Below are 27205 nucleotides of genomic sequence, written 5' to 3'. Positions count from 1 at the left end.
ATTTTGTTTATTGTAAAATATAACACATGCTAAAAAGGGTATAAACCATAAATGTCAGGTATAATGGTGAATACCTATGCAACAATAAAAAAAATAGAACATCACCAGCACTCCCAAATATACCCCCCCATGTCGCTTCCCCCAAGGGGTAACTATTAGCCTGACTTAGGTTAGTCTCTTCCTTTTTTTTTTTAATAAATAGCTTTGCCACTTTTGTATATGCCTAAACCAGGATAGTTGAGTTTTACCTGTTTTTGAACTGTATAGAAATGGTGAATCATATTTTTAATGTTTGTTCTTTGGTTCAATATTATTTTTATACTATTGATCCATGTTGTTGTCTGTTGGTCCAGGTTATTGTTTTCATTGGTGTCTGGTATTTCTCTATGAATATTACACAGTCCGTTTGTCTGTTCTACTGGCAGTTGATATTTGGGTTGTTTCTTGTTCTTGGCTATTGTGAACGCATCCTTTATATGCATCCTTGTACACTTGTGTGCAAGTTTTCTAGAATCAATATCCAAGAAGTAAAATTACTGGGCCCTAGGGGAAAACACTCGTGTATACTGCTACAGAGGCTGTGGACTCTACAATTAGAGGTAATATATTCCTATAGATAATGATGTCAGTGGGGCTTTGGGGGTTGTACATTGTGGCAGTTTTGATAGGGAGTGTTTACCTTCAACTTCAGAAGAAAATGCCAGACTGTTTTCCAAAGTGATTGTACCAGTGTATACTGCCACCATCAATGTATGAGAATTGCCACTTTTCCACATCCTGACCAATTGTTGGTAAGTCAGATTTTCAATTTTTTGCCATTGTAGTATATAGAGTTGTTATTATGGTTGTAATTTTTATTTCTGTGATTACTAATGAAGTTAAGCATCTTTTCCTTTGTTGGCCATTTGTATTTCTTTTTTTAAAGTGCTTAGATATGTCCTTTGTTCATTTTTCTGTTGGACTACAGACAGACTACTCTGTCTTTTCATATTGATTTGTAGGAGTTATATATTTTGGACATGAGCCATTTGACATTTATATGTATAGCAAATGTTTTTTGCAATTCTGTGTCCTCTTTCCATTTTCCTCTACAGTTGATTGTTGAACAACGTGGGGATTGGGGGGTGCCACCCTGCCCCCCATGCAGTCAAAAATCTATGTATAACTTTTGATTCCTCAAAAACGTAACTACTAATAGCCTGCTGTTGACCAGAAGGAAGCCTTACTGATCATGTAAGCAGTCGGTTAACACACATTTAGTATGTTGTGTACATTCTGTGCTGTAGTCTTACAGGAAAGCAAGCTAGAAAAGAAATGTTAAGAAAATCATAAGGAAGAGAAAATCATTTATAGTCCTGTACTGTATTTATAAAAAAAATAATCCACATAAAAGTGGACCCATGCAATTCAAACCCATGTTGTTCAAGCGTCAACTGTTAGGTTCTTTTTCTGAACTGAAGAACCCAATTTTAGTATAGAGATGTCTGGTCTTTACCTTTATAGTTCTTATGTGTCTTATGAAGTCTTTCCCTAGTCGCAGTTGTAAAGTTATTCTCCTATGTTACCTTATAACAGTATAGTTTTGCCTTACACATTGAGTCTAATCACCTAGAGTCGTCTTTTTTTTTTTTTTAATGAAAGTAGAGTTGGCATACTGTATTACATTGGTTTCGGGAGTACGACATAGGGGTACAACAACTCTACACATTATAATATGCTCACCACAAGTGTAGCTGCCCTCTGTCACTATACAGTGTTACTAAAATACCATTAATTGTATTTCCCATGCTGCCCCTTTCATCCCTGTGACATAAGCATTCCCTAACCAGAAGCCTGTACCTCCTACTCCCCTTCACCCATTTTGCCCATCCCTCCATCCCCCTGCACTCTAGCAACTACCTGCTCTCTACTTACGGATCTGTTTCTGCTTTGTCTGTTCCTTTGTTTTGTTTTTTAGATTCCACATATAGGTGAAATCATACGGTTTTTGTCTTCCTCTGCCTGAATTGTTTCACTTAGCATAATACTCTTTAGGTCCATCTATGTTGTCTCAAATGGCACAATCTCCTTTGTTTTTACAGCTGAATAATACTATATTGTGTATATATACCATATGTTCTTTCCTCATTTATCAGTGGACACTTGGGTTGCTTTTTTTAAATTTTGCTTTTAACGATTGTAAATAATGCTGCAGTAAACATAGGGTACATTACGTCTTTTCAAATTAGTCTTTTAATTTTCTTTGGGTAAATACTCAGTAGTGGATTTACTGGATCATATGGTATTTCTACTTTTAATTTTTTGAGGAACCTCAGTGGCTGTACCAACTTACATTCCCATCAGCAGTGGACAAAGGTTCCCTTTTGTCCACATCCTTGCCAACACTTGTTACTTCTTTTCTTTTTCATACTAGCCATTCTGACAGCTATAAGGTAATATCTCCTTATGGTTTTAATTTGCATTTACCTGATGATTAATGACATTGAGCATCTTTTTTTTTTTTTTTTTTTTAAGTAATCTCTGCCCCACATGGGGCCTCCAACTCATGACCCTGTGATCAACAGTCACATGCTCGGGGCGCCTGGGTGGCTCAGTTGGTTAAGCAACTGCCTTCGGCTCAGGTCATGGTCCTGGAGTTCCGGGATCGGGTCCCGCGTCAGGCTCCCTGCTCAGTGGGGAGTCTGCTTCTCCCTCTGACCCTCCCTCCTCTCATGTGCTCTCTCTCTCTCTCTCATTCTCTCTCTCAAATAAATAAATAAAATAAAATAAAATAAAAAACAGTCACATGCTCTACTGACTGAGACATCCAGGTGCCTCTGATGTTGAGCATCTTTTCATTTGTCTGTCAGCCCTCTGCATGTCTTCTTCAGAAAAATGTCTATTCAGGTCCTCTGCCCATTTTTTTAATTGGATTATTTGTTGTTTGGTGTTAAGGTGTATAGGTTCTTTGTATATTTTGGACATTAACCCCTTACCAGATATATCATTTGCAGATATGTTCTCCCATTCAGTAGGTTGCTTTTTTTGTTTTGTCCATGGTTTCCTTTGCTGTGCAAAAGCTTTAATTTTTTATTTTCATTTTTATTTTTTAAAAATATTTTATTTTGAGAGAGAGAGCTAGAGCATGCACTAGCAGGGGGAGGAGAAAGAGACTTAGAACCTTAAGCAGACTCCATGCTGAGCACAGAGCGCAACACAGGGCTCAATCTCACGACCCTGAGATCATGACCTGAGCCAAAATCAAGTCAGACAGAAAACTTTATGTTTTGACGTGCTTCCAGTAGTTTAATTGCTTTTGTTTCCCATGCCTGAGGAGACATATCCAGAATAATGTTGCTAAGTCCAGTAACAACAAGATTACTGCTTATATTTTCTTCCAGGACTTTTATGGTTTCATGTCTCACATTTAGGTCTTCAATCCATTTTGAGTAATTATTTTTGTGTATGGTGTAAGAAAGTGGTCGTTTCTTTCTTTTGCCTGTAGCTGTCCAGTTTTCCCAGCATCATTTGACATTCTAGGCTTTAGTAGTGGGTTTATTGTGATTGTAAATATATTTAGAGGTCTTTTGACCAACTTCTTTGGTTTTTTCCTAATTATCAATTTTTTCCTGTACTTTTTTTCTTTATTTTTGGGGGGGGTGGATTTTTCTCTATTACTTTTTCTTCTCCACTGTTGATTTAGAAGTTTTATAGTTCAGCTCTATTGATTTTTCTATTGTTACTCTATTTTATTGATTATCTTAAAATTTTAAATATATGCTTAGGGTCCAATCAGCAGACAAACCACGTTGCATATGTAGCTAACAGGAAAATTTAAAACAAGAATTGCTAATTAGTAAAAAGTAGTTAACTACTATGAAAGGGGATAAAAGAGGACTCTAGGAGGTACAGAATGGCAACTGCAGAAAGTAGATACTACCCTCAGGGATAAAGGAGAGTGAAGAAAGAAATTGTGAAATTTGGAAGAATGCCTTCCAACTAGGCTGAGATTGAAAACTTTGAGGAGAGGTTTGGCGGAAGAAGGAAGTAGGAAGAAGCCTACTTGTGGCAAAAACAAAACAAAACAAAACAAAAAACGAAACAAGATGAAACAACCCAACTTGCTGGCTGGTGCTGAACCATGAAGGCCATGGTTATGGTGGCAGAGCCCAAGGACATGAGCCAAGGAAACTGTGAGGGGTGCTTCCGTGTCGGAGAACAGCCTCCACACAACAACCAGCTAGCTGCCATGGAAAATAGCACATTAGTAGAAAAAAGAAAAGCCCCTTTTTCTTGCTCCTCTGGCCTTGCAAGTGTCTCTCCAATGCCCTGTACTGGGAAAGGCTGACATCAAGCCCCCTGGCAGAGACAAGTGTGGTGTCTCCTGAATCATCAAAGGACGGCAAAGATGGGTTGATTTGGAGCCGAGAGGTGATAAGATAGTAACTGACCCAAATTTATCTATAATTTATTTTTAAAATATAAAACTACCTTTAGTTTCCTAAATAACGACCTGATCACTTTAACTTTCCACTGAACCAGGCTCTTGTCCCTTTTTAAATGTTAATACCAGCATTTTAGTGCCATGTGTTTTTGAACCCAGTTTTTGCAAAAACTTTTGGTTGCTTGCCTGTTTATATTTTGTAAGCAGTCAAGACTTAGGTTAACACTTTGTGGATTTCTTTGCTCCCCATTGTTTCCCATGTACCACTTCTGAATATTATACTTTCTTTCTTGCTGAAATACATCTTATGGCCATTTTTCAGTTTGATGTTCTCGTGTGTTTTATATTTTTAAAATTCCAATTTTATTTTATAATTTTCCCATGAGCTTCTTTTAGTGGGAATTACATGCTGCAGGGGTCCCACATGTGCCCTGGATGGGCCTGGCAACTCTTAACGGCTAGTTTTGTGGTTGCCTGTGTCAGGGCTTCACGTGATTGTAGGTTCTAAACCAGTTTTCACATTAGTTTCAAGGTTTGGGGTTTCTATTCCAAGTCAGTTGTGTGTAACCTCAGACCCTGTGTTCCTGTAGGACAGATTAGTTGACTACTTCCACCCACTGTTGACAGCCAGTTCCTTGTCCTCATTGGCAGCCAAGGTGTTTTCTGATAAAAAAACTTTTCAGGCTTCTTGTCCCTTACACAAGCCTTGCCTTCTGTCAGTGTATGCTAAAATTCTGGTTCCTGTCAACACTTAAATTCCCCTACAACTCCTATACACTGCTTTAAATTTCCTCTTTGGACCATCGCCAGGAAATTTACGTGTGTTACTTCTTAATCAGCCATGTTTAAAATAAATTCTGTTCCTGGTTTAAGTAGGTTTTCTCTGTGTTTGGAAGAGGAAGGGATAGGTTTTCACTTGTTGGCCATCTTAACCAGAAGTTGTTTTAGGTTTGCTGATATTAAGGATGTGATACATGATGCATTCCCTTACATGTCTCTGATGCTTTACCATTTTCAAGGCACATGTATTTAGTGAGCATTCCATTGCCATTGTGAAGTAGACAGGACAGGCATCAGTTGCCTGATTTTGTTATGAGAATCTGTCACTCAAAATAGAAATGTTAGCAGAAACAAATTTTATTACACATCTACCATGTACTTAGCATAGTCTTGGATGATGGGGATTGAAAATCAATTACAGTAACTTCAACTGGATGGACAGTAAACAAACATGAAATTTCAAACACAATATGCATAGTTGCTTAGTATGTGACCTTCATAGATATCTAATAAGCCTTTTTTAAAAATTAAATATTACAAGGCAGGGAATTACTAAAAAAATCCACAGCATTGACAGTAAATGCTGTAGGAGGTGGGGGAGAGGCCATTTCAGTGTGGACTGGCATAATAGAGGTGGGTTTTGAGACAAGGCTTTTGAAGAGGATAGGATTTGAGTAGGCAGGATATGATATATAGACTATTCTGGAATAGAGCACCTGCACATAAAGTAGTAAAACACTGGGGGCTAGACTGTTAGGTCTAAAGGACAAATTAAGGATTGGGTTTTATTCGTCTAGAAAACAGGAAATCATAGATAATTTATAAGTGAGAGTAACATAACAGAAACTTTAAGATTAGTTACCATTCTTCGGAAAAGCAGCAGTGAAGGCACTGGGGGAGGGTGGGGACAGGAAACTGATGGCAGGGGCTGTTGCCCGAGTGAAGAGAAAAGGATGCAAACTCAAGGGTAGCTCTAGGATAACATCAGAGAGGATAAGAATATTTGGTGCTACAAAGTTTGAAATGCAAAAGAGGCACTTGTTTGTGCAATTTACATATTTTGCTTTTAAATGCTATTTAGGTGAACCAGCCATGTCTTAGAAAAGTGGAATAGAATTGCCAAACTATCTGAGAGACAGACAAGAAGCTCCTTTTTCCTCTGGCACTAACACTGCAGCATTCTCTAGTGCTCTGCTTTGGGAGTGGAGATGTAGACCTGGGCTTGGGGTTTGGTTTGCTTTTTTCTATGGAAATGATGCCATGTGCTGGAGTTTGGGGCCAGGCCATCCCACATTGGAGTATTTAACTCAGGGTATTTAGGTATATCACTATAACATTGTTGCCATCAGAAAAGTACATTTTAGTTCTACAGTAGATACAGGAACAAATTTCCAGGCAGCGAAGTACCAGAGGTGGCAGAAGGACCAGAAGGGCTTAGGTAGTGTTGGCTTTTGGCCCTTTTGGTGTGGGTCATTTTTTATTCCCATAAAAGAAGCCTCTTCCCTTGGTCAGTCACTTCCCAGGAATACTGGTAGCTGCTCCAGGAACAGACCTCCTTCACCCCTTAGGTCTGAGACAGGACACTTTTGACACATACATTTGGGGAAATCCCAAGTTATATGGTATGTAATTACCTACATAAAAAAATCACCACTGAGGTTCTGATAATTTATTAGGTATGAATACCCCCATTTCTTTCTGGATTTGGAGAACTAAATCCAACTGAGAGAGGACAGTACTTGCTTTTATATATACGTTTACCTCTCCCTAATATTATCCAGTCATGTACTTAAATTTCACACAAAAATGTATGTATGTATTTTCAAATGGCTGTTCTGATTTAAATTACAAAATATACATATGTACACATTTTACTGTAAAGGTGGTAAGGGTGCTCATCAACTTCTGGGCTGTCCATCTGGAGTCAGCTCATACCTGTAAGACAGTTGGGTTTGGACTTGTGTTAGTATCGAGAGTGTGTTGTGGTGGCAGCATCAGGACAAGCAGCCTCGTCTAGCCAGCCTAGGCCCCTGCGGGACAGGGAGAACCCATCCCTTTGTAAGTCGACCAGCCAGGATTAAGGCTAGAGCTCATAGAGGTCTGTTAGGTAAGTGAGAACTGCAGGCAGAAAAGCCTTAAGTATAGGTTATAATGTGTCTCCTTCCTTGATAAGCAAAGAAGTGGACATGTACTGAAAAAGGAAGAATTTTGGAGAAAGATTATGTGCAACTGTCGGAGACAATGTCTTGAGTACCAGATTAATGTGATAAAATGAAAGGGCTCACTTACCATCGTGAGAAGCCCTTAATCAGATCCTCTTTTGATAAGTCAATCAGTACCTAAACAAACACAAATAATCAGTTTCCTTCCAAAAACTGCATTAAATGCAAACATATTGGGACAAATGGAATTGATCGTAAAAAGGGCCTCCTTGGGTTTCAGTTTTGAGCAGGAACTCTTTTTCTTTTAGCTCTCAGCATGGAACCTCTCCAGAAGGGCAATATAGACACTGACCTCAGCGTACTGGGAAAAGGTGAACTGCTCTTTGGAGTTAAACCTCAGAATTTATAAATGCTACTGAAAGAGAAAACAACTCGCCTTTACTCATGAACTGATTCGTAATTTTAAGCAAGACACCCTAGTTGCCTCAACTGTGTAAAAATGAAGATAATTTCACCTACATCATAGAAGTAGGATCTTAAAAAGATGATTATAAGAAGGTCTATATTAAAGTACAACTGCAATGTATTGTACAAATGTCATTCTTTTTGTCTGTCCTTGGCATCTTCCTGAAGATTATATTTTCTCTACTTCTACTTAAAGTAAAATCCCGTCTCCACAAAAATCTTGACATAATGAGACCCAAGCTTCACACAGTGCTGTATTTATCAAAACAATACTTAATAGATGTTCAAATACTTGTGCAATGATGAGTTTGGATAGATTCTCCAGTTTGTTAAAATAGTGTTTATATTAATTTACATGTTTTACTTTCAACCATATTAAAACACACACACCCAGAAACCTCCCAATGAGTCTCTAACGTCCTCCAAGCCAGTTCTGGTTAACAGCCAGATGATCCCATCAGAATTTCTGCAAGGTGTTCCACCAATGAACTCCAGTTAGAGTGCCAGGGGGACAGAGTACCAAGAGTCCCTCTTGTACTTACTTTTCCTAGCTCCTTCCTTCTGTGTGAGCCAAGTGGCCTACTGTTTTTCACTGCGACATCTAGTGACCTCTTCTTTACTTCTTCCATGGGAACAAAAAATTCAAATCTTTAAGATGCAAAAAGTCAGAAAGTGAGATTTACTTTTTTTTATTTACATATTTTAATCATTTTTGTTGAAAATCTGGAGTGTTTGATCCATTTTCCTACTTTTAAAACAGAAGCTATAGACTATTTAGGGGACCGTGTAAAACATTTGGCTCATAGCAGATATTCAGTGCATCATTGTTACAGGTTATCACTGTCCTATGCTAATCGCAAGCCGTGGACGTATTAAGAGACTGCTTGCCTCTCTGTGAAGTGCCTTGGACTACTGTGCTCTGGGGTTTCTTACTTTCTCTGAGCCTACCCTGGCTGCCTTTCTTTCAGCTGCCCCTTCTCACTCTCAACAGTGCTTGCTCATGGGACCACCTCCACCCCTACCTCCATTGTTTTTTCTGACCAGCTAAGGACTAGGATGCTGAAGAGTCAGCTGCAGTGGAGTTTCGTAGAAAATAGTGGCCCTTCCCTCTTCTGCCTGTGGAGTAAGGCAGAGGAATCTTAGTGTATAAGCTTTGTCATATACTCACAGGAGGCCACTGGAATCCTTACTTCTAGGTTATGTTTTTGAGGTACGGGAACATTAGTTTCAGGTGTTTAACAATGATTTGATATTTGTATATATTGCAAAATGATCACCGCAAGTCAACATCCATCACTATACATAATTATAAAAATTTTTTCTTGTGATGAGAACTTTCAAGATCCATTCTCCTAGCTACTTTCAAATATGTAATACAGTATTATTAAATATGGTCACCATGCTGAACATTATATCCCCATTACTTCATTTTATAAGTGGAAATTTTTTCCATTTGACCCCCTTTACCTATCTCTACCCTCCCCACACACACACATAACACCAGCCACCAATCTGTTCTTTATATCCACGGGCTTGGCGTCTGTTTTTTTGCTATCCTTTATGGGCTTTTTTTCTTTTAGATTTCCACATATAAGTGACATCATACAGTAAGAGTCTTTTTCTGTCTGACTTATTTCACTAAGCATAATACCCTAAAGGTCCATCCATGTTTTTGCAAATGGCAAGGTTTTTTTTTTTTTTTTTTTTTAACGGCCAAATAATATTCCATTGTGTATATGCCACATTTTCTTTATCCATTCATCTATCAGTGGGCACTGAGGTAGCTTCCATGCCTTTTCTATTATTGTAAATAATGTTGCAGCAAGCATGGGAGTATTGTATGTGTTTTTGAATTACTGTTTTCATTTTCTTTGGATAAATATCCAGAAGGGGAATTGCTGGATCATATGTTCTATTTTTAGTTTTTTTTTTTTTAAAGATTTTATTTATTTATTAGAATGAGAGAGAGAGAGCAAATGAGAGGGGGGAGGGTCAGAGGGAGAAGCAGACTCCCTGCTGAGCAGGGAGCCTGATGCGGGACTCGATCCCAGGACTCCAGGATCATGACCTGAGCTGAAGGCAGTTGCTTAACCAACTGAGCCACCCAGGCACCCTATTTTTAGTTTTTTGATGAAACTCTGTACTGTTTTCCATAGTGCCTGCACCACATTCCCCCCATCAGTGCACAAGGGTTCCCTTTCTCCACATCTTTACCAACACTTTGTAATAGTCATTCTCATAGGTATGAGGTGATAGATCATTGTGGTTTTGATTTGCATTTCTCTGATGATTAGTGATATTGAGCACCTTTTCATGTGTCTGTTGGCCATCTGTATGTCTTTGGAAAAATTTCTGTTCAGGTTCTCTGTCTTTAAACCAGACTTTTTTTTTTTTGCTTTTGAATTGTATAAGTTCTTTGGATATTTTGAATATTAACCCCTTATCAGATAAATGGTTTGCAGATATTTTCTTCCATTCAGTAGGTTCCCTCTTCATTTTGTTGACAGTTTTCTTTGCTGTGTAGAAACTTTTTAGTTTGAGCTAGTTGCACTTATTTTTGCTTTTGTTGCCTTTGTTTTTGGTGTCAAGTTCAAAAAATCAAGTTCAATGTCAAGGAGCTTATTGCCTATATTTTCTTCTAGGAGTTTTATGGTTTCAGGTCTTACATTCAAGTCTTTAATCCATATTGAGTTTATTTTTGTGTATGATGTAAGATTGTAGTACACTTTCATTCCTTTAAATGTGGCTGTTCAGTTTTTCCAGCACCATTTATTGAAGAATCAGTCCTTTCCCATAAGTTGTCATATTGACTATTGTCATAAATTAATTGACCATATATGTGCAGGTTTATTTCTGAGCTATTTTGTTCCATTGATCTTTGTGTCTGTTTTTATGTGAAAACCATATTGCTGTGATTACTGTAGCTTTTTAACAGAGTTTGATATCAAGTAGTGTAATGCCTCCAGCTTTGTTCTCGAGATTGCTTTGGGTTTTTTATTGTTCCATATAAATTTTAGGATTTGTTCTATTTCTGTGAAAAATGCCATTGGAATTTTGAAAGAGATTGCATTAAATCTGTAGATTGCTTTGGGTAGTATGGACATTTTAACACTAATTCTTCCATTCTATGAGCAGTAACTATCTTTCCATTTATTTGTGTTGTCTTCAATTTTTTTCATTAATGTCTTACAGCTTTCAATGTACAGCTCTTTCATCTCCTTGGTTAAATTTATTCCTAGGTATTTTATTCTTTTTGATGCAACTATAAATGGTATTGCTTTCTAATTTCTCTGATAATTCATTGTTAGTGTATAGAATGCAACAGATTTTTGTATATTGATTTTGTATCTTGCAGCTTTACTGAATTTGTTGATTAGTTCTAATGGTTTTTTGGTGGAATCTTTAGGGTTTTCTATAATGTCATGTCATGTGTGAACAGTGACACTTTTACTTCTTCCTTTTCATTCTGGATGCCTTTTGTTTTTCTTGCTTAATTGCTCTGACTAGGACTTCCAAAACTAAAAAGGTGGCAAGAGTAGGCATCCTTGTCTTGTTTTTGATCTTAGAGGAAAAGATTTCAGGTTTTCACCTCTCAGTATGATGTTAGTTGTGGGCTTGTCCCCTATGGCCTTTATTACGTTGACGTACATTCCCTCTATACCCACTTTGTTGACAATTTTATCATAAGTGGATACTAAATTTTGTCAAATGTTTTATTTGCATCCATTGAGATGAACATACGATTTTTGCTAATTTGATGTTTCATATTGATTTGCAGATGGATACTGAATCATCCTTGCATTCTGGGATCCCCACTTGATCATGATGTATGATCCTTTTAATATATTACCGAATTCAGCTTTCTGATATTTTGTTGAAGATTTTTGCATCTATGTTCATAGAGGGTCTGTAGTTTGTTCTTGTGTCCTTGTTTGGTTTTGGTATTAGGGTGTAATGCTGGCCTTGTAAAATGTGTTTGGAAGTGTTCCCTCTTCTGTTGTTTGTTTGAAGAGTTTGAAAAGGATGGGTATTCGAGTGTTTGGTAGCCTTCATCTGGTCCTGGACTTTTTGTTTGTTGGGAGATTTTTTTTTTAATTTAATTTTATTATGTTAATGACCATACATTACATCATTAGTTTTTGATGTAGTGTTCCATGATTCATTGTTTGCATGTAAACACCCAGTGCTGCATTCAATACGTGCCCTCCTTAATACCCATCATCTGGCTAACCCATCCCCCCATGTTGGGAGATTTTTGATTACTGATTCAGTCTCCTTATGAGTAATTGGTCTGTTCAGATTTTCTATTCATTATTCAGTCTTGGTTGTATGTTTCTAGGAATTTACCCATTTCTTCTAGCTTGTCAAATTTGTTAGCATATAATTTTGTTCATAGTGGTTTCATGATCCTTTCTACTTCTTTGGTATTAGTTATAATGTCTCCTCCTTCCTTTCTGATTTTGTGTGTTTTCTTGATGAGTCTAGCCTAAGGCTTGTCAATTTTATCTTTTCAAAGAACCAGCTTTTAGTTTCATTGATCTTTTCTATTGTCTTAGTCTCTATTTCTTTAATTTATTTCTGCTCTGATCTTTATTTCCTTTCATCTGCTAACTTTGGGCTTTCTTCATTCTTTTTATAGTTCCTTGAGGTATAAACTGAGATTGTTTGAGATTTTTATTGTTTACTGATGTAGGCATTTATTACTGTGAACTTTCCACTTAGAGCTGCTTTTGCTGCATTCCACGAATTTGGCAAGTTGTATTTTCCATCTGTCTGAAGATATTTTTGATTTCTTCTTTGACCTGTTGATTGTTCAGTAGCATGGTGTTTAATCTTTACATACTTGTGAATTTTCTGGTTTATTTCTAGTACTTGATTTCTAGTTTCATACCATGTGGTCAGAGAAGATGCATGATATAATTTCAGTGTTCTTAAATTTATTAAGACCTGTTTTGTGACCTACATATGATCTATCTTGGAGACTGTCCCATGTACACTTGAAAAGAACCTCATTGAGGTTCTTGTGTATATTCTTGAGGTATATTGTGTATATTCTGCTTTTGGATGAAATGTTCTGTATCTGTTAAATCTCAGTGGTATAACATGTCATTTAAGGCTGATATTTCCTTACTGATTGTCTGGATGATCTACTATTGATGTAAGTGGGGTATTAAAGTTCCCTACTAGTGTTGTATTGCTACTTCTTCCTTTAGGTCTGTTAATACTTGATTTATATATTTAGCTGTTCCTATGCTGGGTGCATAAATATTTGTAAATGTTAGGTCCTCTTAGTGGATTGACTTCTTTATCGTTATGTAATGCCCATCTTTCTTATTACAGTCTTTGTTTTCAAGTCTTTTGTCTGATAGAAGTATAGTTACCCCAGTTTTCTTTTAGTTTCCATTTGCTTGGAATATCGTTTTCTATCAGTTTGTGTATGAAATGAACCTCTTATAGACTGCACATAGATGGGTCTTGTTTTTTTTTTTTATCCTTTCAGCCACTCTGTGTCTTTAGATTGGAGAGTTTAATTTATATTTAAAGTAACTATTGATAATTTATATTAATAGTACTCAATGCCATTTTGTTGTTTTCTGACTGTTTTGTAGTCCCTCTCTATTCCTTTCTTCTTTCGCTCTCTTCCATTGTGGTTTTATGACTTTCTTTAGTAGTATGCTTAGATTACTTTCTTTTTACGTTTTGTGTACCTACTATAGGTTACTGCTTTGTGGTTACACTGAGGCTTACGTAGAACAGTCTTTAAGCTAATAATATCTTAAGTTTGAAAGCATTCTAAAGCTTTCACCCAGACCCACCATATTTTACATCTTTTTATATCCCTTAGAACTAGTTACTGTGGTGATAGTTATTTTTAGTACTTTTGTTTTGTAACCTTCATACTGGCTTTATACGGGATTAATCCACCACCTTTACTATATATTTACCTTTACCAGTGAGATTTATACCTTTATATGTGTTGTTACTAATTAGCACCCTTTCTTTTCAGCTTACAAAGTCCCTTTAACATTTCTTTTAAGGCCAGTCCAGTGGTAATAACTAACTTAATTCTTAATGGCAACTTTGCTGGACAGAGTATTCTTGGAAGTTTTTTCTTTCAGTACTTTGACTGACTGTATTGTGCCAATCCCTTCTGGCCTGCAAAGTTTCTGCTGAAAAATGTGCTGATTGTCTAAAGGGGTTCCCTTAATATGTAATGAGTTTTTCTCTTGCTGTTTTTAAGATTCTCCCCTTACCTTTAACTTTTGACATTTTAATTATAATGTGTCTAATATGGGTCATGTACTCACAAGAGGTCTCCGGGCTCCTTACTTCTAGGTTTATTGTGAGAGTGGAGGTTGCCAAGTCTGCCCTCCAGATAACCTGGTCATATCTTACTGTTACAACGTTGAGAGAGAATTACTAAACAGGTTTGTCACAAAAGCCAAATGTCAAACCTTTCCCTCCTGTGTTCCCACATAGCAATTGTGAAATCCTTTTATTTGAGTGCAAAGTCTTTTACTTGCGTGGCTCTAGAATATAGGATGGTGCCTGGCATAAAGTGCTCGATAAACAATGAATAGATTCTCTTTCCCACACCCTTTCTTGATATCAGTGAACTCCAAGGGAAGCCAATGAACTCCAAGTGAAGCTTTTAAAGGAAAGTATTAGTTCTTAGACAAGGCCCAAAGAGGGCTCAATGCAACTCTTTTAAAATGAGTAACTACTGACCAAGATAAGAGGAAATGAAAATGATCAGGTATATTATCTTCCCAGGCTGGTTAGAAATGGCTTTTGTTAGGATTCTGAAGCAGAAGGAAGCAATAAGGAGATTTTGACTTCTTGACTTTAAGTTGACCTCAAGGTACAGAATATTTCACATAAGACTTGCTATACGAGACCCATCAAAAGCAAGAAATGTGATTAGAATCTATCAGTTGTGTGCCCAAGGACATGGGTGGACAAGTCAGGGGAGGACATCTGTTTCACTTGCCACCTATGCTTTGTTGCAGAAGGGAAGACAGGCCACAGGGCTTGGAGCTTCAGAAGAAATTTTAGGTCTCTGGATTCAAGATATGTTTTTAACTGCTACTTTAAAACAGAGTCAGAGAAAACATATTTGGCCAGATTTAAATCCTTTTACTGCTAAAGAGGCTTCATTTAAACAGAAAAAGTAGGAAGCAGTTCATAATCAGGAACATTTTAGCTTCTAAACTTTTCTAAGAAAAGTTGGTAGCTGTTTTGCTAAACTGCCCTGGCAGTCCTTTTCTCCGACTAATGTATAGAAATTTCATGAAGGCATAGACTGTGTTATCCCGAGGCCCACAGACCTAGCCCTTCCCAGCATCGGGCAGGCTTGCCAGGCACACAGCAGGTACTCAGCAAATACTTGAATGGTAAGAAGACACTCTAAGCAGGGCAGTTTGGTTCACTTACGTCTCATCAAACAGGGGTTCCAGGGTCTTCCGTTTTACTGAGGTCTTCTTACGACTTGCCCACCTCCTCTCCGGTAACAAGTAGACACGGACATAGGGATCAGCTCCACTGCTGGTACAGGGTGTCAGGTTTCTGATTTGGTTTCAAAGACATTAAAGAAAAAAGTTTTGAAACACTGAAAGGACTCTTTTGGAGAAGGTTGTACTAGCCATTCAACTTGAGATGGCTTGTGGATAAAAATGCCCTGTTGTCTAGACCAAAAAGCAAAAGTCTGCAGAATTTGGAGGATAAAACATCAGATGCAGGATTTTGAAAACATGTGTTTTTTAAAGTCCGGAGTAGAGCAAGTACTTCCCATCTAAAGGAAATTGGAGATTCCCACTTGAGAAAAGGTACTGGCTCCAAGTCCCCTCAGACAGTTTTTGCAGTGGTTATATTTAAACAAAGCCCTTGGCTCTGGAGCCCGCCCATCGGCATCACTGAGGACCTTGTCATTCACCGCATGAGGCCTTCACACCTCACTCCTTCCTAGTGTATTACTTGTCTGCCTCAGGGATGCCCACCCCTACCGTTACTTCAAGCACCTCCACTCTTCTGTTCACCTGATGCTCCCAGAGGCCTTTCCCCCGGCCCCAGCCCCCCGTTACCTGCAGCCATTGATGAGCACGCTGAGGCAGCGCCGCAGACACACGTAACGCACAGTGAGCTGAACCTCACCCAGCCTCCGCTGTCTGAGCTCCCCGCCTCTGTAAGGAAAGGGCTTGTCACTTCCCTTGCCATTATGGGTGTTGGCCTCTCCCCCAGCCCCTAAGACAGAAGCACGCCCTGCTTTAGGTGCATAGAGCTGTGTGGGTTAATAATTCTCAGTGAGGTTCCTTTCAGTCAGAAGTCAGTTCCATCCATTCACATGTAATTATCCTACTTCACAGTAGGAAGAACATGAACCCTGGAGTGGGATCTGCCTTTATACCATGATTTCCTCTGGGACCTTCGGTGAGTTATTCGACCTTTATGATATTAACTTCTATCTCCTAGGGTAATTGTGAAGATGGAATTAAATAACATGCTAAGCTCATAGTTAACAATAAATGGCAGCCATTGATGATCTATTTCCACATTCTAAGCTTTCCATATCATCCCAGTACACTTGAGAATTCAGGAAATGTTTCTGTGGTAAGGAACCTTAACAACCGAAGCCCAGCACCTGTGTTACCGTGGGAACGCACTTGCTCTCTCTCTCTCTCTCTCTCTCCCCCTTGCCCTGTGTTTCTAGCATATACCATGCTGCCTCTCATGAAGCCACTTTTTAAAAGACCAGAACTTGCAAAGAAAAGTGAGATCGTATCTACTTTTCCATCCAGGAATGTATTTTTCACACAGGTCATTGTAGACAAGATTAAGCAGAGAGGTGCATACTCAATGTTGAGGCCGGTATCTGTCAGGTCAGAGCAGGAGGAGGCCAGGGAGTTGAGCGAGTACATGCTGGGAGCCAGCCTCTTGGGCGGCCATGCGAGTGGGGAGGCAGGGCATTTCATGGGTCTGGGTGACTTGATGGGCCCTGGAGAGTGGGGGCCTGGGACAGTCAGGAAGGTGGTGGCCAAACTCTTCTTCTTCCCCAAGGGCTCAGAGAGCCCTTTGGCACTGTCCTTGCCTTCGGGCTCTGGGCCTATCTCTTGGGACACAGGCTCGGTGGCAGCAATAGTGGTACTGGGGGCTGTGATAGTGCTCTTGGAGGTTTCTTTGGTATCAGAAGCAGAATCTGGAGGGCGTGGCAGATCTGCAGGGCACTCTCCCTGGGATGGGGCTTTGGGATCCTGGTTGGTGTCCACCTTCTTAATGAACAGAGGACCTTTCTTTAGGGCTTCAGGTCCTGTGTATGGGCTCCCCATCTCTCGTTCTTCCACATGCAGGAACTGCAAGCAGATGACAGGATTATGGGCTGGGCCCCCCACATCCACTTTCTCTTCCTCTGCTCTCACCTTAACCTCTGGGAAATGGTTCCTTCCTCACTGCCCAACCGAATGGATTTCTCCCCACCCCACCCCCATATCTTCCTTAACCTCTCTCTGCCCCTGGGTCCCTGTAACCAATTATTCTCTTTTTCCCTTACTACTGCCTCAGTAGTGAGTCTTCATGAGGACTCAGTCCTGGCCCCCACTCACACTGGCTGGTGGGGACCTGGCTCATTCTTAGAGCATGTACTGTCCCTCTATGCAAAGGACTCCCAGAATCTACACCTCTACCTTAACCTTCACGTATATCACACACTGCCTTCTGGATAGGGCTCTTTCCAGCTGTCACCCTGTTCACCATTGCTTTCTCTAAAATGTGTTTCCTGTCCACACACACCTCTGTGCTCCTATAACCGAAGTTTCAAACCCCAGCCATTGTGTTTCTCCTTCCCCCCCCCCCCGCCCCCGTCATCAAGACCATTTCTAGGGACTTCCATTTCTAGCACTATAGTGATCAAAAATTCTGAAAAGCCTCATTAAGGATGACTAATAAAATGAAACAAACATCCTTTTTAAATGCATAGGATGACTAATAAAATGAAACAAACATCCCTTTTAAATGCATAGCCAAAGTTACAAGAAAGTAAGGAAAACCCCTAGGGTTACTGAAAAATAAAGGCTAAGCTTTCCTAGGGTCATTTATCAACCTTGAAAAATCCAAGGGGTAATAAGGAGAAGAGGCCTCGGGTCAATGTGAGGCTGAGAGCTGAGGCATAGGAACCATGAAGGTGGGGTCTCTTTAGGGGAAAAAAAGTAGTCTAGGATAAACATTCCACCCCCCACCCTGGAAAGACTGCTAAGAAATATGTCCATCTCTGCCTCTACCCTGCTGGGGGAACTGAAGACTTTCCTGAGACTATGGCACCTGACAGGACTGTCTTATATGAATTTTGGTTCATATTTATACCTGTGGAATCTTGAAACCTAAAATTTAAAAATTAACCTAAGAATGGACCCAGTTTGTAATGCCCCCAAAGTGCATAGTTATAGCAAAACAAAACCTCCCTGGAAGCAAGCAACCTCAATCTAGGTCACAAAAGAACACTCGACATATGTTTGCAACCCAGGTCACCGAACATAGAAATGAGTCACCCTGAAAAAGCATCAACAGATACAACAAATATCAAAATCTAACTCTCAAGGTCTTCAGATTATAGAATTCACAGACACATTATAGCATAGGTATTTTCAGATGATTAAAGATGGAATAGAAACAGACACAGTGGATTTGGAAAAGATAGAAATGAAAAACAGCCTTTGAAATAAAAACCATGAATATGTAAAGAAAAGAATTAGTGGTCTAGAAGACGGATCTGAGGAAATCAGAATGTAGCACCAAGAGATAAAGAAATAGAAAATATGAAAGTGAGGTCAGGTAGGGACGGAGGAGACGGGGAGAAGGTCCAGTGTAGGAGTTCTAGAGTGAAGGATTAAAGGAATAGGAGAGGCAATATCTGAAGCTGACAATGTTCCAAAGTTGATGAAAACTATGGATCTATTTCCTAGCTTCTCAGCACAGAGCAGGTACTCAGTGCTGGGCTAGTCCATCTGGTTCCACGGCCAGAGCTCCACCCCTCACCTACCCTGGGGAACGGGGAGAGATTTACCCGAAGCACCAGCCTCATGGAGATGAGGCTGTCCAGGCCTGAGCGGTCCAGCTGAAAGCGCTGCTCAAGGGTGAGGTCTGTGTGGGGTAGAATCTGGCACAGGGGGAACTCCAGCACTCCCAGAGCACACTCCTGGTCATCATCTAGCACCTGGCAGGGGGCCAGTCACAAAACAGGAGAACCAAGCCCCACACCCGCCACCACCTCTCCCTGGGCCCCATTCAAGTCTAAGTTCACTTCCGTAAGCATGTCCTGCGCTGCTCTTGGCCTCTGGTGCTGCCTGAGAACCCGGGACTAGGCCCAGGCCCCTCCCCTGTGTGCAGTCAGGGTAGAGGCAGTTAGGAGCTCTATGAGGCAAGTGCGTCAGATGCCCAGTCGCAGGGGCTTTAGGGACTGATGGGCTGAGGGCCTTAAAAGATCCCAGTTCGGCTGTTTGTTGTTCAAGCTTTCATGACTAAGTCACTGTTTGAGCCTCTCTTTGCTTCTGTGTGAAATAAAGAAGCTATCTCTCTTCCACAGATCTTTTGTGAAGATTAAATTATTTCTTAAAGAAGTACATCATCATTAAGGTCCTGGGATGATCCCAACACAGGCCACTCTGGGTGCTGGGTAACAACTGGAAAGACTCTTGCAGGGAGAGCCCTGGAGGGCTTGTCCTTCCACAGCCTCTTACCCAGTGCCCTTGGGCACCAGCCTCATGAAGATGTGGGGCCTCTGCATCCTCTCCCACACGCAAGGGGCTGACTTTACTGCTGGGAGAACCTGCTCAAGGCGAATTAGCAAGCTCCCCACCCCTCCTGGCTTAGACACTTCTTAGCTTTGTTCCGGCCGCCCAACTTCAAACCTTCAGATGCAGCTCCTCAGCTGCCACGCTGGACACAAAGAAGGAGAATGCCTGGCTCCACACTGGGTCCTTGCTGTGGGGACAGGTCTGGGGACAGAAGAGAGTAAGATCACTCAAGGGTCAGGATGGGCAGCGCAGGACACTGGCGCCCTCTGCTTTCAGCTGGCCACCCGCTGTCCCCGGGAGCCTTCTCCGCCTCTGCCCCGGGGTCAGGTGCCGCACACTACAGCTTAGGGGGGGGCGTTAGGGCAGGGCAGCCAGACCCAAAGGCCAGACGGGCGCTGTCCCAGGAAGTTGTGCAGGGGCTGAAAAGCATACCAGCAGCACTAGAGCTCACTTCCAGGGGAGGGGCCCAACAGGATTTCTGCTGCTTTCTAGCTGGTGCTCTTGGGCAAGTCACTCATCTCTGACCCTCAGATTCTTTTTTTTTTTTTAAGATTTTATTTATTTATTTGACAGAGAGAGACACAGCGAGAGAGGGAACACAAGCAGGGCGAGTGAGTGGGAGAGGGAGAGGCAGGCCTCCCGCCGAGCAGGGAGCCCGATGCGGGGCTCGATCCCAGGACCCTGGGACCATGACCCGAGCTGAAGGCAGACGCTTAACCGACTGAGCCACCCAGGCGCCCCCTGACCCTCAGATTCTTAAACCATAGAACTATTTTGTGAGGTTGTTCTGAAGACAAACTGTCTAGAATGTAACCTGCCACCTACTAAGCATTCAGTTCTCTAATTCCCTTCCTTTCTCTTCTCTCCTTGAAAAGGTGGGGCGCCCCCTTTCCTTGTCCCCTGGCTGCGCACCAAGCTCTTACCTTGCTAGTCTGTGTCTTCTTGCCTACAGATAGCTTGACATAGGAAGAAGGGTCTCTGCTGACTTTATTCTGTGCAGGGCAAATCCACAACAAGGAAAGTGGCACCACTGGCCTGAGACCACCCCCCCACCCCACCGTACCTCCCAACTCCCAGAGCATCAGTGGGATGTGGGACCCACCGACCGCTTCCCGTCGAGAGAAGGCTACCATGGTGCTCCCAGGGCCACTGGGCTGCCAAAACTGTGCAAGCACCAGGGCAGGGCTAACCCCAGGAGAGGTTCCAAGTTAATTACAAGAGGCCGGGAGCTGGGCCTGGTTCGGCACAGGCTCTTGTTCCCTGGGGCCTATGGAAATGGTCAAGTTTCGGCTCTTTAACTTGTGACCCAGGTACTTAACCTTCTGGGTGCTACATGTAAGATGGCAACAGAAACAGACACACTCATCATAGGACTTGGGCATAATGAACATGAGGGACGAGTTGTAAAGCCCAGTGCCTGGCACACAGCAGACTTGATGAACAGCACTCTTGTCATCCTTGGGCTGTGGGTGCACAGATGATCACCCACGAGATAGGGCTGTGGTCACTCTGGGGAAAAGGAGCCGTGACTTGCTTTCACTTACTTTGGTGAACCTGGAGAGTTTTTTGGCTCGATATTCACCATTCAGGTAGTCAAAAGGGTTTCTCTATAGCACAAGGACAGGATAAATGAATGACGCATGGACATTTGCAAGTGACGGGCACAAGGCAGGGTGTGACACTGGTCACGTCACCACTCACCGGCAGGTTGCAGGCACTCTCCAAGAAGACCACGAGCATGGCAGTCGAAAGGCCACCTTGGTCCTACAAGCAGACACAGACCCTCACTAGGTGCTGCGGCATCAGGAGACACAGACTGGTTTTGGAGAAGCCTATTCATGGCAGAAGGAAGCCAGCCAGCCCTTGCACTCCAGACAAGCCCTAAGATTCCCCACAACCTAGCTTTTGGTTGAGACTGAGTCTACAACTGCAGCAGGACAGATTCAAGTCAGACACGGGGGGGGGACTTCTCCATGGACTGGGCTGACCGGCACTAACAGCGTTTGAGGATCCCATCTTCCCTGAGATGCTCAGAGGCTGCCTGCTGAGGGGCCACGAGCTGCCCTGGGTGGAGATGAGGCCGAGGGACAGGTTCTGCAGAAGGTGGGGCTGGCTGGACGATTCTGGGAGTGGGATCTGGGGGCTTCATCCCGCCCCCTTCCACACCGCTCTCGCACGGACCAGCCCTGCCACAAGTCCCACCCCCGCCCCGCCACACCCACATGCCTTTCCTTTAGGGAGCACTGACACCCCACACTCACCTCAACCAGAGCTTCTGGGTCGGCAGTCAGTGAAAGCCACTCCAGCCGCAGGTGCAGCCGCCCGCTGGTTGTGTCGTGCAGGGCAAACCACTGCAGGAGGAGGGAGAGGAGAGCTCAGGGAAAGGGCCAGTGAGGTGCTACTGACCCTCTTTAAGTAGTTCCGTTCTGGGACCTGGGAGGGGGGGCCTTTGTAGGGGCTTTAGGGAAAAGGTGACCCAGCCTAGACGGGGTGGGCTCTGGGCTTGAGGGACCAGGAGAGGTGATCATAGAAGTGCTTCTGTCCTTCTACGGACAGATGGAAACAAGGATGTCCACAGGGAGGGGGTTACAGGCACCGTCTTTACCTCATCCACCACTCTGTTCGCCATGACATCTCCGAGGCAGATCTGCAGGCTGGAATACAGAGGGAGTCAGCTCGGCTCCAACGAGGCAAGAAGCCGCAGATGTGAGTGCGGCCCTCATGGCAGGGGAGCTTATTCAGCCCAAGGAACCCATGGTAGACCACTTGCAGCTCAAACAAATGAAGGACTGTCTGACCATCAGGGCTGCTGCCTGGGCAGGCAGGTGGCTCCTTTCCCCAGAGGAGAATGAGCAGACACTGGACACACTGGCTCTGGATTTCTCAGTGATGGTGCTACTGGTGTTTTGAATGGCATGATTCTTCATTGTGCAGAACTGCCCATGCATTGCAGGAATTTAGCTCCCCTGTCCTGTGCCCTCTAAATGCCAGCGGCACCACCTCCCACAGTCATTGTAACAACCCCAGATGCCCTCCGAGGGTAAGTGTAGTTGGCTTGCGTGTGTTGGCATGTTCACAGCGTGCCTCCACCTGCCCGACCCAGGCCCAAGCAGGAGCTCCCGACAGCCGGCGGGGAGACCATGTAGCCGTTAGAAATGTGCTTGAGCTCAGAACACACTCGAAATCAGTCCCAACACCAACTACAAGCCACACTTCTAATTGCAACAATACAAAAACTGCAGCTTTTTCCATTAAGATGAAAAGAAAAATAACATCTGGTGGTGAGCTGTTTCTTAGGCTGTCAGATCATGCCCCTCCCACTTTGCTTTGTTTCTGCTTTTACAATTACATGTTCGTGGAAACAAGCTAAACAATACAGCGGTGTGAAAATTTGGGTAAAACACTCTTCTGCCTCCTCATCCCAACCCCCTGACATGAGCAGTGTGAACAGCCTGCTGTGCAGCTTCCACGCCCTTCTCAGTGCTCACACACACACTAGAGGGTCCTCCCTGGAGAAATGAATCAGACTGCACAAGCCACTTCCAGCTGCTTTCTCCCCCAGACTGGCGTCCTCCACATCAATACACAGAGATCCTACTACTCATCATTTTTAAAAGCTGCAGAATATTCTATAGTTTGGCAATGGCAAACTTATTCACATATTCAGCCAGTATCCTCTGAGGCTGGACAATTCATGTTTCGCCACCACAGTTCTGCTCATTGCAGAGCGTTTCAGGTATAATGCTTTTACTTTATAGGAGATTCCTGGAAGTGGGGCTAACGGGCCAAAAGACATGTAAATTTGAAATTTCTATAGCCAGCCCCAGCATGCGTAGCCATTTCAGTCCTCCCACAGCCCTGAGTTTGGGTTCTGCCCCAGAGCAAGTGGCCAGGGCTCCTTGGCACTGGGGACCTGCCCATCCATGCCAGCTTGCTCCTACGACTGCTCCAGATGGGGATTCTGGGCGCATCATCATCGGGAGTGCAGGAAGCAGAGCCCACGGTCCACAAACCTTGGGGTCTTCGGTATCCCCAAAGCCCCGCTCAGGGCTGGGCACTCCGGAGACTTCTAGAAAGGAGGTTAGCGGCAGGAACGTGGAACAACGGAGCCAGTTGCCTAACACGGTCACCGTGTCAGAGTAACCAAGCCAGGGGTGCAGGTCACTGAGTGGTGGAAGCTGGGCTGCTGTGTCCCAAGGCCCAGCCCAATGCCCTCGGGGCCCCGCTCAGCCCTCCTCCTCACCTGCCCAGGAAGTCGTCCCTGTCGGGATCCTCGTCATACAGGTCCACCTCCAGGTCCTGCCCAGGGACTTCATACACTATAAACTGGAAGGAGAGACAGGTGACTTGGTCTGCAGGCCACAACGGCTGATGAAGCAGGCCTCGAGCATGACCCAAGGGGAGCCAAATTCCAGCTCTGCCACCTGCCAGTTCAGAGCCCTGGGCAGGTTCCTGCCTTCCGGTGCCTTTGGAGAACCCCACCTCTAAGAAGAGAGTGATGCCCTCTGGCAGGGATTAGCGTGGGTGCTCAGGGGACGGTGGCTGCTGGGTGTTCTGAACTGAGCTCAAAGCTTCTGGAGTGCTAAACAGGCTGTGGGTACTACTCTTCAAGTAGTAGCGATTGTGGGTGAATTTAAGGGAGAACTTTAAGCTCCTGGCATCAGGCTCTGGCAGGGGAGGTTGAGAGGATTTGGGCAGAACTGACTCTGAGGTTCTGTTCTGTCTTATACTCCGGTTTGAAAAATTCCAACAAAGCTGACTGGTGGGGAAGGGAGGTGGGAATGCACCTATGAGCTGTCCCTCCAGCAGGGCCATATTAGCCCCTCTCTGGAAGCCTGGTGGATGTGGGAACTAGGCCCACGCCTTGGGCCCAGTGTTACCCCATGGGTATGTGAGGCCCTCCCTTGTTTGGACCCAGCATGACCCAGCATGGAGCCTGAAGGGCATCAGAAGAAGCCAGGAGACCCTCACCTCAAATACCTCATTCCAGGTGGGGTTCAGGTTCTTGTAGATGGTCCTACTCCGGAAATGCTGTAGGCCAATGCTCACCTTGGCGTAGGGGTCTGACTTGCCTCGGACCCCTAGGAAGCTGTCCTTCTGAGCCAGCTGCTCCGCCTCCAGCAAGTGGACCCTGAGCACTCCCTGGAAAATGCCCCAGCCCAGGGCTCACAGCCGCTTTCTGGGCTGTGGCAGCCCTCCAGGCCCGCAGCGTCGGGGCTGAAGCCATCAGACATCACCCCAGGCCCACCTCACTTTCTCCATGTCTAGATGGGAGACAGAACCAGCTACGGCCGTGTCCCCGCCAAAGCCATACAGCAAGTGATGTCAGGGCCCAGGGCTCTGTCCGCTGCATCACGACACCCTGCCCACCGTCCGGGCCCTCCCGACCTTGCTCGCCTCCAACCTGCCATGGGACTGGCTTGTTCGACTGCAGCTGTTTCCTCTTGTGCCAACAACCACCATCCGAGGAGGTTTCCTCCTGTACTCCCCGCCCTCTCTCTAACCTGCATGTAGAGCAAGTTCTAGTCATTTCTTTCTGACAGCCAGGGGTACACACCCGTATACCCGTATGGGTACTGCCTGCTGTGGGCAGTGGGTTCCTGTGCTCATAAAGGCCCCGCACTGACTCCGCCCCCCCCAGCTTTGTCCTAAGGCAGAAGAGAGCACAAGAATTAGGAAACCCACTTCATGGGGCCAGTAAGGGCTCCTGCCTGGAACTGTTTAAAGTATCAGTAGATACATGTACACTTATCATGGTAAGCGGCTGAGGAATTGGCGGAATTGCTGAATTGCTGGATCACTTCACTATATACCTGCAACTAATCTAACACTGTATGTTAACCATACTGGAATGAAAGTGAAAAAAAAAAATCAGTAGATACACACTCATTTACCCTTTGACCCAGCAATCCCACTTCCAGCTCTAAGAGGATACTGGTAAAAATATAAAAAGACATGTACGAGGCTATTCATGACAGCACTATCGGTAATTGTGAAAGGACCGACACAACTCACTGTCGCTCGCAGCTAGCTCGGTAACAGCCACTCACACCACGGGGCACGGTGCGGCTGCAGGAGGAAGGGCTCTGTCTGCGCTGTCACTGAGGGGCGCCCAGGACATAGGGAGCGACAAAAGCAAGGTGGAGAAAACTGTAGTTCACTGCCATCCATCAAAGAAGGGGAACGTGAACATAATTAGATATGCACACAACTGTACGTGCATCTGCTCATATTAGAAAATAAATAAGGAACAGTGGAAGGATAAACCATCACTTATAGGAGGAGGGTGGAGGTTAGGTGGAGAGAACAAGGGACAGAAGCCAGACTCCTTAAAACAGAATTTGTTTTTTATATTGGATTTTGGAAGCTTGCAAATATTTTGCATGATGGTAAAAGGAAGTTACGGTCAAAATTAAGCCCTAAAAATAGAAAATGGAATGAAACAAATCAGTGTAAATATTCATGGCCAGTCGTCACAAACACACAGAACTACTCCAAGTGGGTTTAAATCATAGCCACTTGCCAGTACACCTTGGGCATATATCCCAAGGACAGACTGTTTTCAGTAATGGTGATGCAGGTGATGGTATTGAGCTGTTACTCTGAGACTGCCACACACAGTGTGGGATGAAGCCCACGTGTCACCGTGGGAAGGCTGTGAGGACGCATGCGCTGCCTCCCTGGCCAGCCCGGGCCTCTCCTGGGTGCAGCTGGAGCAGGCTGATGCCTCATACCTGGCACAGATGGTGCAATGGGCACGTACCCCTCTCCTGAGCCCTGACCGCCTGTCCTGAAGGGCACCTTCTGTAGGGAGGCCGTGTGTCTGTGCTCAGAGGCCTCCCAAGCGGGGCCCAGGATAGAGGGGGCAGCAGGGCTGAGCACACAAGAAAGCCCCACGTCCCGGGCTGACTGAATATTCTCCCCAGTTTATCCCAGGGATCCTTTCCACCCCCAAATGATGGGAGTCCAGGGAGCCTCATGTTCCTGAAGGGAGGACAGGAGTCTCCTGGAGTTTCCTAGGGGCAGGGGTGACTACCCAAAGTCCCCAACCCAGGCGGTAGAGGGGGGGCCAGGATCCAGGAAGGAATGCCACCTGGGCTCTGCCCCTCCTTAGATGGGTGGCTTTGGGCAAGCCAGTCAACCTTCCCAAGACTCCGTCTTCACCCAATAAAATGAGGGTGCCACGCTCCCACAGGACAGAGACAATCGTCATGTTAGAATGCCTTCCCTCCGCCAGCCTGTGTGTCCCTCGATCCCGGGCCCAGTGCTCTGTGGCCAGTGCGGGTACTCACACAGGGCAGAGGGAAGAGCAGGTTGGTCACATCCAGCCCCCTCTTCACAGGCACAGTCACACGGTTGGGCAGCACCAGGTGGGCGGCAATGAGGTCCTCCAGCAGGCTGTCTGACACCTCACTGGGGGCAGTGGGCACGGCCAGCTGTGGAGGGGTGGCACTACCTTCCCCAGGTCACCTGCCCCTCCAGCCAGGCCCAGAACCGGAACCAGGAGCAGAGCTTGGTGGGTGGGGTGGGCCCTGCCCGGGAGAGAACAGCCCTGACTCCAGCCTGCCTGGCCTGGGGGGATGTGGGGCATA

General features: G+C 44.1%; 2 protein-coding genes across 8 annotated transcripts in view; one reads left to right on the top strand and one right to left on the bottom strand.

The window, feature by feature from the left end:
* The window catches only part of CEP70 (centrosomal protein 70), a 115753-nt gene extending 101454 nt beyond the window's left edge, over positions 1–14299 (top strand). For 4 of the 5 annotated variants that reach the window (XM_027582708.2, XM_027582706.2, XM_027582707.1 and 1 more), the window contains one exon: positions 7674–7940. In XM_027582708.2, coding sequence (XP_027438509.1) covers positions 7674–7774 — 101 coding nt within the window. In that variant the 3' untranslated portion in view covers positions 7775–7940. Of the gene's footprint in view, positions 1–7673; positions 7941–14166 lie in introns of those variants that run through there. The other variant, XM_027582711.1, reaches the window with a different exon arrangement.
* The window catches only part of ESYT3 (extended synaptotagmin 3), a 49919-nt gene continuing 28267 nt past the window's right edge, over positions 5554–27205 (bottom strand). Inside the window, exons 8-23 of one of the 3 annotated variants that reach the window (XM_027582701.2) lie at positions 26906–27026; positions 24585–24755; positions 23857–23939; positions 22219–22267; positions 21875–21964; positions 21315–21377; positions 21158–21220; positions 20537–20605; positions 19728–19814; positions 18884–19033; positions 16681–17177; positions 15912–16010; positions 15265–15396; positions 8373–8478; positions 7493–7542; positions 5554–7138 (exon numbers count right to left, since the gene is read on the bottom strand). In XM_027582701.2, coding sequence (XP_027438502.2) covers positions 7102–7138; positions 7493–7542; positions 8373–8478; positions 15265–15396; positions 15912–16010; positions 16681–17177; positions 18884–19033; positions 19728–19814; positions 20537–20605; positions 21158–21220; positions 21315–21377; positions 21875–21964; positions 22219–22267; positions 23857–23939; positions 24585–24755; positions 26906–27026 — 1867 coding nt within the window. In that variant the 3' untranslated portion in view covers positions 5554–7101. The remainder of the gene's footprint in view (positions 7139–7492; positions 7543–8372; positions 8479–15264; positions 15397–15911; positions 16011–16680; positions 17178–18883; positions 19034–19727; positions 19815–20536; positions 20606–21157; positions 21221–21314; positions 21378–21874; positions 21965–22218; positions 22268–23856; positions 23940–24584; positions 24756–26905; positions 27027–27205) is intronic. The other 2 variants (XM_027582703.2, XM_027582702.2) reach the window with 2 other exon arrangements.

This window comes from Zalophus californianus, chromosome 1 (assembly GCF_009762305.2).
Source record: "Zalophus californianus isolate mZalCal1 chromosome 1, mZalCal1.pri.v2, whole genome shotgun sequence".
Classification (NCBI taxonomy): domain Eukaryota; kingdom Metazoa; phylum Chordata; class Mammalia; order Carnivora; family Otariidae; genus Zalophus; species Zalophus californianus.
This window is presented reverse-complemented; position numbering and strand designations above follow the sequence as displayed.